Source organism: Trachymyrmex septentrionalis, unplaced genomic scaffold (genome assembly GCF_001594115.1).
Source record: "Trachymyrmex septentrionalis isolate Tsep2-gDNA-1 unplaced genomic scaffold, Tsep1.0 scaffold36, whole genome shotgun sequence".
NCBI classification, from domain to species: Eukaryota; Metazoa; Arthropoda; class Insecta; order Hymenoptera; family Formicidae; genus Trachymyrmex; species Trachymyrmex septentrionalis.
The window spans coordinates 660,151-676,352 of record NW_017305525.1 but is presented as its reverse complement, the minus strand read 5'-3'; the positions used below and the strand labels follow the sequence as shown (position 1 = coordinate 676,352).

At 31.0% G+C, this 16,202-nt stretch overlaps 3 protein-coding genes across 8 annotated transcripts in view; 2 read left to right on the top strand and 1 right to left on the bottom strand.

Moving 5' to 3' along the window:
- Positions 1-9,245, top strand: part of LOC108750347 (spondin-1-like) — a 43,064-nt gene extending 33,819 nt beyond the window's left edge. The window contains exons 10-17 of one of the 3 annotated variants that reach the window (XM_018489739.1): positions 222-453; positions 2,707-2,905; positions 3,208-3,378; positions 6,323-6,445; positions 6,667-6,815; positions 7,041-7,119; positions 7,308-7,373; positions 8,631-9,245. In XM_018489739.1, coding sequence (XP_018345241.1) covers positions 222-453; positions 2,707-2,905; positions 3,208-3,378; positions 6,323-6,445; positions 6,667-6,815; positions 7,041-7,119; positions 7,308-7,373; positions 8,631-8,809 — 1,198 coding nt within the window. In that variant the 3' untranslated portion in view covers positions 8,810-9,245. Of the gene's footprint in view, positions 1-221; positions 547-2,706; positions 2,906-3,207; positions 3,379-6,322; positions 6,446-6,666; positions 6,816-7,040; positions 7,120-7,307; positions 7,374-8,630 lie in introns of all 3 variants that reach the window. The other 2 variants (XM_018489738.1, XM_018489740.1) reach the window with 2 other exon arrangements.
- A 1,570-nt stretch (positions 9,246-10,815) lies between these two features.
- Positions 10,816-12,566, bottom strand: LOC108750359 (translation initiation factor IF-3-like). 2 transcript variants are annotated; one of them, XM_018489764.1, is made up of 2 exons: positions 12,009-12,566; positions 10,816-11,063 (listed from the first exon to the last, which is right to left on the bottom strand). In XM_018489764.1, exons 1-2 carry the CDS (start codon positions 12,543-12,545, stop codon positions 10,872-10,874), a joined length of 729 nt encoding a protein of 242 aa, XP_018345266.1. In that variant the 5' UTR covers positions 12,546-12,566; the 3' UTR covers positions 10,816-10,871. The 2 variants fall into 2 exon arrangements, with proteins under 2 accessions (XP_018345266.1, XP_018345267.1); XM_018489765.1 differs by having other exon boundaries at positions 10,887-11,041.
- A 111-nt stretch (positions 12,567-12,677) lies between these two features.
- The window catches only part of LOC108750358 (probable dolichyl pyrophosphate Glc1Man9GlcNAc2 alpha-1,3-glucosyltransferase), a 4,613-nt gene continuing 1,088 nt past the window's right edge, over positions 12,678-16,202 (top strand). Inside the window, exons 1-6 of one of the 3 annotated variants that reach the window (XM_018489761.1) lie at positions 12,678-12,757; positions 13,115-13,346; positions 13,440-13,712; positions 15,365-15,533; positions 15,589-15,807; positions 15,896-16,135. In XM_018489761.1, the coding sequence (XP_018345263.1) occupies positions 13,183-13,346; positions 13,440-13,712; positions 15,365-15,533; positions 15,589-15,807; positions 15,896-16,135 (1,065 nt within the window). In that variant the 5' untranslated portion in view covers positions 12,678-12,757; positions 13,115-13,182. The other 2 variants (XM_018489762.1, XM_018489763.1) reach the window with 2 other exon arrangements.

Here is a 16,202-nt window from a genome sequence, read left to right as displayed (position 1 = left end):
AAAAATTTTGAAAAATTATATGAAAAATTCTAAGAAAAAACTTTCATCAGGGATATAACATTAAAATAGTTCCGAAATGATTACTCATTTCAGAAAGTCACTCAGTAATGATTTATTTCAAATCAGTAATGATTTATTTTAACACCATTTTGACGTTATCATCACAATTGTTACACTGGTTGAGTTTGTATTGTGAAATAATTACACTTATAATTCGCCAGCGTCAACAACGGTCGTGACGACGGACTATTGGAGAGCGAAAAGTGCGAGTTAACCCAGTGGACTCCGTGGAGTCCATGCTCATCGAGCTGTAGCGACGGTATCAAAAACCGTTCCAGAAACTTCCGGCAGAAAAAGTATCGAAAGCAATGCAGAGCCGCGGCAAATTCGCCGCAACTCCAGCAAACCATCAATTGCGAAAATCAACCTTGCGATGGCGAAGACACGGAGGAGGTAAGGCAACGATTCAATCATTTGGACAACGATGATGAGGACGAGGATTATACCGGTGAGATGGCGGACGGGAACGGACAGGAATGGCTGCAGGTATGAGAACGTTTAGGGATATCGAGACTAAACAATCAGATGGAAACGAGATTTCCAACGAAGCTGATTCGCGAAGTCTGAAAATGTATTAAATTACAATTGGTAAACTTACTATTGGTTACTACGATTGCTAAGGTTTACTTTACAGAAAAGAAAAAAAAAACGATATTCAAATTCTATGATAAATCTGATGCTGACTTTTCTTCAGCAAAAGTTTTATCAAGCATCATAATTATTGAGATTTTTTTATTTTCAATATTAAACAGTCTCGAGCTTTATATTAAATTTTTGTTGAGATCTCGATAAAGAATTAATCAAAATAAATAATTCTCTTATTTCATTCTCTCGGGAATTAAGAAGCAAAGCTCTTTCAATCTGCTTAATTTATTTTTAATTTAATTTTAATTTCAATTAAATTTAAGTTAAATGAAATTTTAATTTAATTTGCTTTTTTAATTAATGTCAAATATTTTTATTTTGGTTTATTAATTTTCTTTAGATTTTTTTCATATGCGAGTCACTTTGTTTATTTTATTTTACTTTTTTTTTTTATAAAATTGAATCTGATTTTCAAGTAGCATTTAGTCCGTGAATTGATATTTATTTTCCGGTTTCCGAATTTTATTCAAACAAACAAAACACATTCGATCAACTTGGTCCTTCGAGAAATTAAGTTCATCGAAAGGTTCACTCATATACGACTAACTATTGATGTATTTTATATCAAGCGAACTTCGTATCTCTCACATAGACGGGATAAACGATCCGCTCGATATTTATTACAACGAATCCAGCAGCTTTGCTAAGTATTAAATCACCAGGCAGCCAGCGGCGATAGCTTCGCACGAGTAATCGATATCTGTATACCATTTCTCGTAGATCCATGGCACTGGCACCCTCACGTAAGTCACGCGATATCAGCAAGGGAAATCTAGCACCTCGGTGTATGAAAAATTTAATCATATATTCTTTTTATAGAATGCCATTAGAGCACGCAAGAAGCGGTAAATACAAACTGAAGATCAAAAGACCATTGACAGATCCAAGTACCGTGAAGACTTAATCTTTTTTCTTTTGTTCATTAAATATTACAGATACATTTCCGAGTGCTTTTAAATTCCCTTGCTGTATCACGACAGCTTTACTATCAAAGATATAGGTTCGTTTTTCTTCTTAACGCGATTTATTCTTGTCACCAAGAGAAAAGGAACGATATAAACATATTTAAATGTATACTTAATAAAATTTGGTCGCTAAGAACGATAAAAAAATAAGCAACTTTTACGAAAAATTGGAATTATCTTAACAGCTAAAACTTTTTGTCTCCATTATATTAGGTTCAAAAAATAGTTTCAAAATTTTTAGTCTCTTCATCATGTCAAACAGTACCTGATTAGAATTTTCTGTAGATATCAAAATATTTCAGGAATATATGTTATTCTTAAGACGTGAAATTAAATGAAAAAATTCTAAAAATTTAAAGTTTTACGTGACAAGACAACCCCTTTAAATGTTACGGTAGCTTGTGATATCACAACTGCAACGAATCAATAGAGAATTTTGACCTAATAATCGGTTATTAACCATCATTATCAATCATACACTTATATTTACAATATTTTACATGCGTAATCATCGTATAAAGAATAATATGATCAATGCCATTAAATTATTTTAGTAATAAGTAATCTCCATGATTAACAAAAATTCATATTAAACGCAAGAGTAAAAAAACTTATATTTTTCAAAATCTTTTTTAATACTCATTTAGAAGAGCAAACTTCTTTGTCATACTTTCTAATATCCATATCAGACTAGAGATTGAGATTGAGATTGAATTTGACCAATTAAAACAAAGTTCAAACACACCAAACTTGATATTGGTTTCCTTTCTTCTGATTGGTTAAATTCAATCTGGATCTCGATCTCAATCTCTAATCTGATACGGGTATTACAATTAATATACGACATTTTCATGCAATATAGCGCATGGCTAAATAACAAAGAAAAAAAGGTTTATGCAATCCATGGAAATGCTCATTTGAAAGATTTTTCAAATTTATCATAAATGCTTGGCAGAAAAGCAAAAAGTTGGCTTCTACAGTTTACTCCATAAATTGTCCATTTTTATGTTAATCGATTTTTTATTCTTGGCCGCAGACTTGTCCTGCCGATCGCTACACAGAATGGTCCACATGGTCGCTGTGCACTACTAGTTGCGGACCCGGCATCAAGATAAGATCCAGGCAATTATTGTATCCAGACGAGTTGGATAAGGACGACGAGAAGTGCAAGATGCAAATGCTACCATGCATAGCCGAAATTTCGAGCTGTAATTACACAAGAGAAGAGGCAGAAAGTACGTAAAGTGTTAACTGTTAACTTTACTAATTTATTTGACATTACGAAACAAGAAAGAGTCCCTACAATGCGAAAAATTCTAACGATATTTGATTCGTTGCACTTTAGGTATAAATAGTATGTACTAAAAATAATCGGTATATAAATGTATTTCCGTATATTTTTGCTAACAAAATTTTTAGCAACCAATAGTTAGTCGTTACTTTAGTCACGCTTTTATCTTCGTTATTATAACTGAATGTCTTTTGTATTATCTGTATAACTATAATAACAAAATATTAATTAAAGATTTGTAATTAGAGATTTGTAGCGAACCTCTGCAGAAGGGAAATTGTAATGGGAACGAATTACGAACCTACTTCGACAAACAGACGGGTCGCTGTCGTTATTTCTTCTACACTGGATGCGGCGCTAATCGAAACAATTTCCCAAACGAGCAAGATTGTTATAAAGTTTGCCATAATTTTCAAAGTAAGTTAATCAGATTGCGCGCCATATACACTTGTTTTATAATGACGCATCATGATAAGGTTGTTAATTATGAAATTCTCGCACGCACATATGTATGCTAATAAAATTATCTACCAATTCACAGTGGAATATAGATTTCTAAAAAAGTGACCAAAATTCAAGTATTCCAATCGCAGTGGAACATGACATTAGGGTATTTTCGAGGTTGCTGATTTCGATCTCAAATTTTGAAAATTTGAAATAGCGGATTCAAAATGGCAGACGAAAATGCTAAAAGTACTCCGATTCTGGTAAAATTTGGTATTGACTGCGTTCAGCAGAGAAAGCTAACATTATCAGTTAACGCTTAGTGATTCTTTAATATGATTCCTACACTTAGATCCAGCAAATAAAAACTAAAGGCAAGAACTAATCATATTAAAGAATCATTATAAGCGGCTAACTGATTATATGACAACATCATTTATGTGCACCTGCACGTCTGAGATACATTCCAAAACTGAACTCCGTTAATTTTGAATATCTTTTATTTTTGTTCAACTTTCATATTCCTAAAACTAAATATTTCTTTCGTCATATTCAAATACATTTTTGTTAAACAATCGTTTTTTTTCAATGTATTAAATCCAATTGCTTTTGACATTTTGGTCCGCTATATTAGATCCGCCACTCTGAATTTTATAATTCAGTCCTCAGAATTACGCTGAGCGACTAAAACAACGTATTATATATATAATATGTATAACTTCTGGTTACAAGTATATATAATCGAACTTTGAATTTTTACAACTTTTTTAGTAATTTATCCCCTTAAGCGCTTTTAAAATTAATGTTCTCGCGCTTGTGCGTCCATAAGTGATATTTGATAATAAATTCAAAAAATAGCAAAAAGTGGCACATTTACATTAAAGCATATACCTACATGTATGTTACACAAGCATGTATCTTAAGAAACAGATTGGCATGACAAATTGATTGATTCTAGGTAGAACGTCATAGAAAAACGTAACGGTAGCGAGTAACTTTGAAAAAATAATAAGTTGTCCCCATCAATATAATATTTTCAATACTGTCAGAATCAATATCCAAATAATATCTACTATTTTTATGATTTGCATACTTCCGTTAGAGAAAGTACAAAAACTCGAATGATATGATTGATTGGCGATGTATAAATGCTTTTTTCGTATATATGTCTATTACAGATCTTTGCAACTTTTCAAGTTATTATTGTTGCCAACAAGCAAATACTTGACCAAAAATTCTAAAATCTAAAACATGGAAAATACGTCCACCAACGTGGAACTATCTAATTTTGATAAATACAACATTTATGTCTATATGAGTGTTGTTTACTTTATCAACATTAGAAATTTCACTTTTGACCATTTTTTCGGCAATCTATCCCACTGTGCAATTATGATAATTATCTGCAACAACAATTCTCCCGCTCTCTCAGATTTACTATGGTTAACTATGACTACAGTTCACTTCATGCAAATGCATCTCTGAAACAGTCTCTGATTGTTCCATTAGTAAAGTTGTTTCTTCTGATTGATCAATTAAATACATGGAAATATTTGTAGTATTAAGTGGACCACATTCCTGCTTGTTATATGTATGTTAATTTCTTTAGTGATAAATTAATTTTAAAATGTAAATTTTAATATTCTTAGTATATTAGAAAATATGCTAAAGATTTATTGATATATTAATAGATATTAGTATGCAAAAAATATTAATTATTACTAATATCTTAATATATGAAAGAAAAATTATAATAGGATAATAAGATTATAATATAAATTATAATAGGATTATAATAAATTAGATTATTATTTAAAGGACTATGCCCAGCTCCGGCTGAACAGCATTGAGACCTAGTTATTGTAGAGCATAAAAAAAGGATTAAAAAGTTTCATATATGCATAACTTTATAAAATGAGTCCCTTGAGTGACTACAGCTGTTCAAAGTTCGCTATTATGACCATGTATTGTATACCATGTAGGACTGGTTTTATTCAATTTCTCTAGAAATTCTCAGAATCATCTAATATCTGGAATATGTCCAATCTTGACAAAGACAACTAAAACCTTTTTTGAACCCCAAATGAATAGTTATAAGTGATTATATTAATCGATAAAGAGGGGAGAGAGATACTCAAAGTATAAAACAAAAGGTTTCAATTGCCTGATTGAAATGTGGCCAATATATGAACCTTATCTCTCTTCAGCTTCCTCATCGGAACTCTAAAAGTAAAAAAAACATCATTAACTGTTTTTGCTGGCATATGGATGTCTTCGTCAAAGTATTGAGCACATCCCAAATACCATATAACTGTCAATCGGATTAATGAACTGTACCAAATACATTTTAGATATTACTTCAATGTCTTTGGTACAATCCGTTACCGCTGTCACCGCGGGGAGATGTCCTGGAAGCAGAGAAATTGGATAAAACTAGTGGTACATGGTCATATCCAATTTCTCTGCTTCCAGGGAATCTCCCCGTGGTAACAGCGGTAATGGATTGTACCAAAGACATTGAAGTAATATCTAAAATGTATTTGGTACAGTTCATTAATCCGGTTGACAGTTATATGGTATCTGGGATATGGGTCATAATAGCAAACTTTGGATAGTTCTAGCACTCAGGAAATCTCTGCTATAAAGTTGGGCTTATGAAATTTTTAATTCTCTTTTGATATCTTAAAATTTTAGGCATGTCTCGAAGTTGTTCCAAGGCCCAAATTCCCCTATAAAATTAAGCATAGTTCTTTATTTTATCCCTTTAAAGTTTTTCAAAAATTATGCGCTTTTTCGTCTGATGAATTCTTAATCTGCATCACATATAACGCTTCTAACTTCCACATTATCAGTAAACTATCTTTTCACGAATAATCAATTTATGTTATACCTTGCACACGCTTACTAACGAATTCAGGAGAGTTGAGGGCAAATATGTCGACAATTATGAAAAACTTGAAGGTGTCTCTTAGTAGCGTCCTCAGCTATCATATTCCCGTTCAGGAGCAACGCAGCACGAAAGCGAAGAGAGCGCAACACGGTGATAATTAATTGCTTTATACAAAAATTAATCATTTCTCTATTAGTTAATATCAAGTCAATATTTATGACAGAGATCCATTATGAATACACATACACATACACTCACACAATACGTATATTCTGTTCTTATGGAAAATACGAATTTAAAAACCATTAGCCGAGAAATGCAATGCATAGAAATTTCTGCTTCGCTGACGATCATCTTGCGCATCTTTACAGAAAAGGAGAACTTTAAAGGCATTCAAGCGAGCAGTCAGATAATGGAATCAAATGAAAATGGCAAAGTGGACTGTCAGGCCACCGAATGGAGTAAATGGACCCGTTGTGATAACTGTCGTGGATACACTATGAGTACCAGAACAATTGTGGTATTATTTATTCATATATCTGTTAAAATTTTTCGATGCTTACGACGCAGAACAAAAACACAATAATATTTCAACAAGCAATAACTATTATTCGTAAATCCTCCAATCAAAGAAATTACACACACACACGCGCGCGCGCGCGCACACACATATATATATATACACACACGTATTGCGTTGTAAAAAAATAAACGTAAATCTAAAATTGATTTTTCTTGCGAGCAGATTTCAGCCGCGAATGGAGGTAAAAGCTGTCCAAAGAAAATACTTCGAAAAAAGAAATGCCATAAGATTCCGCCCTGTTGTAAGTATTATTTTGTTTAATTTATCACTAAATTAATTTAATTATTGAAACAATTATGAAAGCTTAATGTATTCATATGTTGCTAAATTTTTTAATATCTTTTATCATATAAAAAAGGAATTTTTGTTTTTTTTTTTAATCAGTTCTACTATTAAAGATTAATATAATAAGAAAAATAAATTTTGTAGCTCTACAGGGTGATGGAACAGGTCGGCGATTTCATAGAGACAAAAATACTGGAACCGATTACGAGAGTAAGTCCTATATCACTTTAAAATATCACTTCAAATGGATAAATAAAATTCGCGGAATTCTGTGAATTTGGAATTTATTTCATCACAATTTCCTTTTTTACTTTACATATATATAAAAAAATACTGAATTTACACGCAGTAAATTTAACGCTTCGAGTACATAAACGATATTAAATTTCTCCGTATTAAGAAAAATTGTTCCAGCAAACAAAATTGGCGTTTCGATAAAATATATTCATAAATGAGTAAAAAGTCCGTCAAACGAATTAACGCAATAGATGAAACAAATTTATTGGATACATGATCTGGCTGAGGAGTTTAATATATGCTTGAAAAAATATTTTAACAAAATTCAAAGAAAAAACATAGTAATGGTAATCATATAGAGAGATAACTATATAAGTTTATAATATTATATAAAATAATAAAATTAATATAAGATAAAAAAAACTGTACTCGATCTGGTCTAGCGATTTTCGCTCAATCCAACATTAAAAATTGATGGTTAAATTTAAAGTAAAAAACATTTGTGAATATTGAAAATATCTCACATTTTCAATTAATGTTTAGAAACGTCTTCTATTTTGGGTACAATAAAGTTTTAACCATCTATGTAACTATGTATCTATAAACAGCAAGTAGGCTATATTAAGTATTAGACCGTATTGGGTATAGTTATATAGTAGAATAAACTACTTAATAATTGCATGAATAACTATAAAATAGTTGTATTCAATAATATCTATCTCGAATAATAGGGGTTCAGAGAAATAAATCAAAATAAGTAAAAAATGTAAGTTAATATAAACTAATGCTGGATTGTAATATGTAAAATTTTTTAGTTTTATTCAACTATATATACATATATTTAACCCTTACCGTACAAGAGGGGGTCACTAGTGACCGAGCGATTCCTGTTTATGCAACACTTCTGTAAGTCTTTCGGTAATTATAAATTACACTACATTTTATTATTTTTCAAAATAAAGTACCAATATTTATTTTAGAAAGTTGAAAGTATGTTGGTAAATTTTTAAAGATGTTTTGAATCATTCTGAATAGGTAAAAAAAAAACGGACGTTCTAGTGCCCCTGTTTGTATGAATAATGCACCAAATTGTAGCTGGTACGATAAGAGTTAATTTTGTTCAACTATAATATATCTACTTATACATATAAAACTCAAATATAGTTGCTGTATTTTTCTTTCAGAAGGGTGATCGTAAGTTTTGTTTGTCTAATCATCTCGTTCGTAAAGTTACAGTGAATTGTAAAGTGACACCGTGGTCAACGTGGTCAAAGTGTAGTGCAACCTGCGACGAGGGATTACGAAGCAGAGTCAGAAGTATAATGGTGAAACCGAGAGGAGCCTGGGCCAAACTCTGTCCAACTTTGGTGGAATCCAAGAAGTGCCGCAAGATGGATTGTCCGCAATAGATGAGCGTAACGTTTCCACAATCTTATAGCTATAGTTAATCGATAGCGATTTGCACAGCGGTGCGTTCTGTTTCGAACGTTGGAATTTATATAACTAGACTGATTATGAGACACTCCCTCTTAGATGTCACGCGGTTGAAATCTCGGAGCGTATTTAGAAATAGAGGTAGCGAAGCTATATCAGAGAATAAGAATAACACTGGACGACACAACTTTATCGGACGTTCACTTGAGATGTTCGTCGTTTTCATAGCGAAGATAGAGATAAAATTCTACGAGATAAAAATTAGGGAAACAGCGAATGACATGGCAAAGTATATATTTCATTTGATAATAAAGTTAAAGATATTTTAGATTCTAAAGTTAGTTTAGTTTAATATACGTTTATTTTACAATACAATTATCTTATTTGATTTACAAATTTAATTTCCTGAGGAAGAACAAAAAATACGGATTTTCATTAATTTATTAATTCAAAATCAATAAAAGTAAATACTTTAAAGAAATAGAAAAGGAATTATTTGAATGTGACTGTATAAAATAGAAAAATCGATTTCTCTATCTTGTGATATAGAAACTATACAATTTGAATCAACATTTAACTATAATACTTAAGACGCATTGCACGATTTGCTAATTATTTTCTATACATTGAAAAAAAATTAAATTAAAAAATTTTTTAATATTTGTTTGAATAATTCTCTAAAATTATAGTAAGTAAATTTTACGAAATGTAAACATACATTTATTCGATATAAAAACCATTAATTCGATTTAACTGTCATTTTTTTATTAAGTAATAAAATAATAAAAATATTTATTTATTGTAAATTTAAATGTTTACTTATTGTTGATACTATTCAAAGATATATGTATTAAGATATATTAAGATAATATTTAGTAATTTATTTTCAGAGAACAGAAGTTTATATAATGTTCTTCTGTAATAACTGTAGTGAAAAAAAAAGGGTTTTGGAATTGTTTTTCTCTACATTCATGTTTTCTGTCCTTCAGTGTAATTTACTACGCACGGGGTGGGGGGGGGGAGAAATCGTACATTGTTTTGCAATACTTGTCGTGCCAATGCTGAATTACTTAATATTTCGTATAACTTTATTTACCTTAAAGATATAATACGTAAAGGTTCTTTCCCAACATGATATTAAGTTAAGGCAAAATGGATTTGCATTCCAGTGCGTCACATCAATTGTGCTTAGAAAAGAGAAAACGTTAGAATTTTTGCAATTATCCATACCTGTAATAAAATAATATCGAATAGTCATAATAGTTTTTCGCGAAAGGCGAAGACAAATCATTTGATATCTATCTAATGATAGCAAAAGGGTAAAATCAGAATATAACCGCCGCATAATAATATTAATGTTAAGAGAGTGTGGCTCCTTTCTAGCGCGGGTAGTAAAATGCGAAGAAGACCACTCGTAATATGACATTTATTTATACGCGTATCGTCATATTTGTAGCATTTATCACGCATTACAGATCTCATTGTAAGACCAAAGTTTGTATAACAGCTTCAGTTAAAAACTGAGAACCATGATATTTTAAAATACTATTGTAAAATGCGATTTTGAATCTGTTTTTTGTAGCTGAACTAGTTTACACTTTTGGAACTCAAAATGAGATGTTCATATTTGGCAAAAGCGAAAAAGAGAGTGATTCTAGTGCAGTCTAGTGCAGGAATAAAAAACAGACCTGTAGACATATCAGTAGTTCGATAGAAAGTAAGTTGTTTGTTTGACGCGTAATGGGAAGTTTTTATTAATATGGAATTCTCTTCATTGACAATAATGATATCGTAGGTATGGTACAAAAAAGCTATTTACCTGTTATTCTTTTGTAAATCCATTATAATATAATATATTCAAAATAAATATAATCACTATAAGTGTATTCATATTATATATATATATGTACATAAATACATACATAAATACGTACATATTACATTAATTCAATTACATAAAGGATTAACTTTTTTTGCATGTGTCAACAGCGATAAATTTTCATTTCATCTGTCTATATTTATATCATTCAACAAATCTCAGGTACCTCTTTCATTATTAGCTATATTGGAGTTGTCAGTCTCATCTTTATTTACAGAAACATCTTCATTATGTGAAGGAGTTATTAAGAGTAAAATTACGTTCTTCTTTGATGGCATTTGCTTGATACTGCCATCATTTCTTGCAACATCCTCGATGACTCTTTGCACTCCTGACCCTGACTCCTTACCCTATATGTTAAATGAAAAAATTTGCATATAATTAAATAATTATGTTTTTCATGAAAGGTTTTTATCTCAACATTGTTAGCTTAAATATTATACTTTACAACACAATTAAAAATTATCATTTATATAGATTATCATCCTTGACGAAAATTTTTCACTTTTTATTGGAACACTTTTCAGAAATACTGAGAAAGTCTTATCTTTCTTGGAACTTTTCATATACAAATTCTGAAATATTCTAAGATTTCTAAGATTTCTCACATTCCATAATAAAAAAAAAATGCCTTAAATTTGTTTCAGATTTTATAAGATTTTATCAGAAATTATAAAATGAGAGAAATCTTGGAATATTTTAGAATATAACACATATGAAGAATTCTAGAAAAGACGTAAATGTTTCTCAAAACTTCTAAAAAGTAATTAAATTTTTTAAATACAATTTCTTAGATTTTTTAAAATATAAATTGAAATTTGTATTTAAAAAATCTAACATATTTTCTTAAAAAATTGTAAAATTCTGAAGAGTTTTGAAATTTACATAAATGATTATGTGAAATTGATATGTGAAAAATTCTGAGAAAAATTTTTATTGAAAAGATTACTATTTAAACAACTGATAAGATTAGAATATCAAAAGGAGAAAAAGATTTAATAGAGAAAATAAAACAAATAAGTGTAAATTATAAGAGTTGACATCAGTTGTTTGTGGATAGTATTTATATACCATATAAAGTCTTTATTACAGACTATTCAAGTACAATTAAATTAATTTATTACTATTTTAATAAAGACTTTATTGTATATACAAATAGCTGGTGTTGATTTTTACAGGTATTTAATATAACGAAATTCTTCGTTATTGCATTTTTATCTGATAATTCTTTTGATAATGACTTTTTGCTGATCGGTTGTATATCAAGAAACGGAGAAAACAATCACAGAACTCACCCCCCCGTCGGCACCGTCCATAGTGATGGCAACTTTGACTTTGTGGCCCTTTTTCAACAATTTCATTATGCTCTTCGTCTTCGTCCCTAGGTCATGTTCAGTGATCTTCGCGGATATATAGAATAATTTAGCGCCCTTGCTTGACTTCTGCGCGGCCTTGTCGATGTCCTGAGTATCCTCTTTGGTCTCCTTCAGAATGTTGGTGTTGTTCACTAACTTATAGAGCGGTCGCTGCGTTTTACTTTCGAAATCGCTGACCTTAATGAGGGTAAGGTTGCGTCGTTTCGCCAAACGCTGAGCCATTTCCAGCACGGTCACAGTGGTAGAGTTGTCCAGCGACAAGAGCGTGATCTTCGGGATCCGTTCTGTTTTTGGTCGCGGCTTCTTATTACCGTTGCTGTCAATCTGTTCCGGCATTTTGCTAAACGTTCGACACTGATCGGACTTCCAAATATCACGTGTCACGCGACACCGACTGAAGCTCTGAGCAAGATGTACAGCCTTGCGTAGAACCGGCGGTAACCCGGAAACTATCATAGTTCGGCAGTTCCGTCCTAATCCAATTTTCTGTTGTTCTCTATCGAACCTAACCTAAAATTGTCATACATCGCACCACGTATCGTAACTCCTAACCTTATTTTACTATATTGCGCCGCAATACTTTCGCCGAATGTTTGTTATGCCTGAAGCCTATCATAATTACGGAGACATCGAGGATTATCGTGATTGACGCTAATAAATAGCAAGGTGTAAGTTTAATTATACTTTAAGTAGAGATAGATAGTTTAATGATTCATATTATAGATTGTTTACATAGATGACATGTAGTTTACATTGCATGCACGTAAGCACCGACGAGATACTATTCTCGTCAGTGTTGTAAATTTATCATATTTTGCGCCTTAATACATAATTCTGATGAAGATACGTAAGTTGGTAGATGAAGTGCTTAGAATATCTCAAAAAGATTTTTATTTTATGTGAGATTTTATATTTATATTTTTTATTATTATATATCACAGTTATTTTTGCATTATCTTTATGAGATAGAAGAAAATAATGAACTTCGAGACTTCTGGGTAATACTTTTTATTTTCCTTTTTTAGAACAAAATTTTAAAGAAAACTATATTTAGATACACAGTGGCTGCCACATCTATTTCCTTAAAGTTAACATGTCCACCAAGGAAAAAAACATTTCAACAGAAACTCAAGTGAAACAGGATGGAAAGGATGTTTTTTCTTCCTCATCCTCCTCTGTCTTTTGGAGGACCAACAATGTACTTTTAAAGACCTTTCTTCTGATCACCTGCATTAAGATTCTCCTGATTCCTACTTAGTAAGAACTTAGCAGACGTTTTGAACAATCTCTTTGCTGGTCCATTTGTAGCAATATTACTTATATTGGAGGTTTACACCTGTTTTTTTGCAGTCGCTCTACTGATTTTGAGGTACATCGCAATTGGCTGGCTATCACATATAGTCTACCTGTTGCAGAATGGTATGTGAACGCACAATCTCCTTGGACTCTTGATTATCCACCTCTATTTGCGTGGTTTGAGTACTGCCTTAGCCAAGTGGCTGCATTTTTCGATCCGGAAATGCTTAAGGTGGAGAATTTGAATTATGCCTCACCAGCCACTATATATTTCCAGAGAGGCACCGTTATATTTGCCGATCTGATATTTGCTTATGGAGTAAGAGAGTAAGTACGAAATTTATTTAATTATATTAACAACCTTTACATGTAATTAAAAAAATCTTTAATTTATTATTATTAAATAAATATATATAAAAATATAAAAAAGACATATATACGACTCTAAGAATAAATCTAATAAAAAGAATTGAAAAAACCAATTAAGAGTCATTGCAGTTGTCAGTGCATAAGAAGTATTTATTATCATATATTAGAAAATTATTAGTGTGCAGACATTTCAACCAATGTTCGAGCCTTTTCAATGCAAATTAAAAAATTAACCATTGTTAACTCATAATACAATTAATGCATGAAATATATATAAATATTATTGAGTTATAATTATCACGCATTATAAATGTACAAGAATTTGTAGATTGGTCATCTTGTTATCGCAATAATGTGAATTCCCAGAAAAGATCCAGAAATAAGATGTCATACAGATAATGATCAATTGACAAATAAACTAAAGTGTATAAATGCATCATCAGTAAAAATTTATTTGCTGTAACACCAAGTAATAACACCAAATAATAACACCAGTTAGATATTCCGATAAAATGATGTTGATTTTGGTGCAATCAGAGAAAAATTATTATTATGACTGTCAGTTAGAGATCGAATAGTAATTCATTACTGTTCTAAATTCAATTCTTTTTATTAAATACATCTTTCTTGAAAAAGTTATATTTCCATAGAAAAGATTAATTTTTTAAAGCTATACAGAGCATAGACTAAATAATATGAACTTAAGAAGTACATTATTTACTTCCCTACTTTAATAAAAGATTGGCATTTGTTTTTCATTTTTCATCCTTGTTGAATCACTCAGTGCTCTTGAATAATTAACTATGGAATATTGTACTATTCTTTTAGTAGAATATCTTTTTTCTTTAGAAAAACATTATTTCTTATACAAATGATATTGGAAAATGAAATTTTTTCCCACTCTATTTTCCAAAATTGCTCTTTGTTTTCCAAAACTTCAACATTTTTCCTAGCCAATACAGACATCCGATTTAAATTATTTGTAATTTCTTGAAAAGCAGAGTGAGAAACAATCAAGAAATCGATTTCTGAAACGGATTTTCTCTTTCAATATTTTTGAAGTAATTAGAAGATGTTCTGTTAGAAGAATAATGTCCTATGTAATATTATTGTAGCAGTTGCTACAGTATTCAAAGATGACTCTATTCTCTATATTAAAAACTCTATATTAAAAACAAATGGTAGACAAAATTTTTATTAATAAAACAAGTAGAAGCCTCAGTGGTCGAGTTGGCTAAGACACTCGCCCCAGAAAGTCGAGAGGTCCCAGATTCGAACCTTGGCTGAGGTAATATTTTTTGCAATAAGTTCTTTACAGTTTTTCTAATTTAATTTAGGGGGGATTATTAGCGTTTCAGACTGATTAGGTTAAAAGTCCGAAAGTTATTGGCGCGTAATCATATCTGAAATAAATTAATTTAATAAAGATATATTGTATTATTTGAAACGTCTTTGACCGTGATGGTGTTCTCTATCGTATTTGTTATAAAAAGATTTGATGTAAAACAAATAGATAATTTCTCAGATAGTCACATTATTTTCTATTCCCTATATATACTGTAGAGATTTTTGTGCGATATAGATCTAAGTGTTTTTTTTTTTTTTTGCAGAATGAGTAGGACATTTTGCAAGTCTTTGAACAATCACATAGTTTTCGTATTTCTGTCATTATGCAATATAGGACTGTTGATAGTCGACCATATACATTTCCAGTACAACGGCTTTTTGCTTGGTATTCTGTTGATATCAATGGCAAACGTTTCGAAGACTGGCAAAGAGGTAAATCTTGTAATATACTATAGAATTTATTTATAGTAAAGCAGCTCGTTTTTAGATGACGGTTTGTGCTGTACATAATGGTGCTATGTGGTTTTCTATTTTACTAAATCTAAAACATTTATATGTATATGTGGCACCAGCATACATTGTCTGGCTACTAAAATCACATTGTCTGAACAGTGGAAAGTTCTTCAGGCGGTTATTTAGTCTTGGACTCATCGTTCTGACTGTTCTAGCAGTGTCTTTTGGGCCATTCAGAACTCAATTATCACAGGTAATATTCATATAATTGCAGATTACATTTCATTTATATATATACACACACACATATATATATATATATGTATGTATATTTTTATTAGGTAATTTCCCGTTTATTTCCATTTAAAAGGGGCCTGGTGCATTCATATTGGGCTGCGAATAGTTGGGCTCTATATATTGGCGCTGAGAAAGTGCTATCTGTGATATGGAAACGCTTGGGATGGTTGAAAAATGTTAAGTCTGCAGTAATGACAGGTGGCCTGGTGCAAGAACAGAACTTTCTTATATTACCCACTCCAACCCCTATCATTACATTTCTTCTGACTTTTGTGATAATGCTCGTAAGTTTATTTATGCAGCGCATAGTGACTCAATTATTCTTCTGTATTATAAGATATACCTTCTGTA

What these genes read in the sequence shown, in the direction of transcription:
- LOC108750359 (XM_018489764.1), bottom strand. Translation starts at nt 12,545, where the DNA reads ATGATAGTTTCCGGGTTACCGCCGGTTCTACGCAAGGCTGTACATCTT. An exon ending in TGGACGGTGCCGACGGGGGG is followed by an intron (nt 11,064 to 12,008) that starts GTGAGTTCTGTG and finishes TTTAACATATAG; the next exon opens with GGTAAGGAGTCAGGGTCAGG.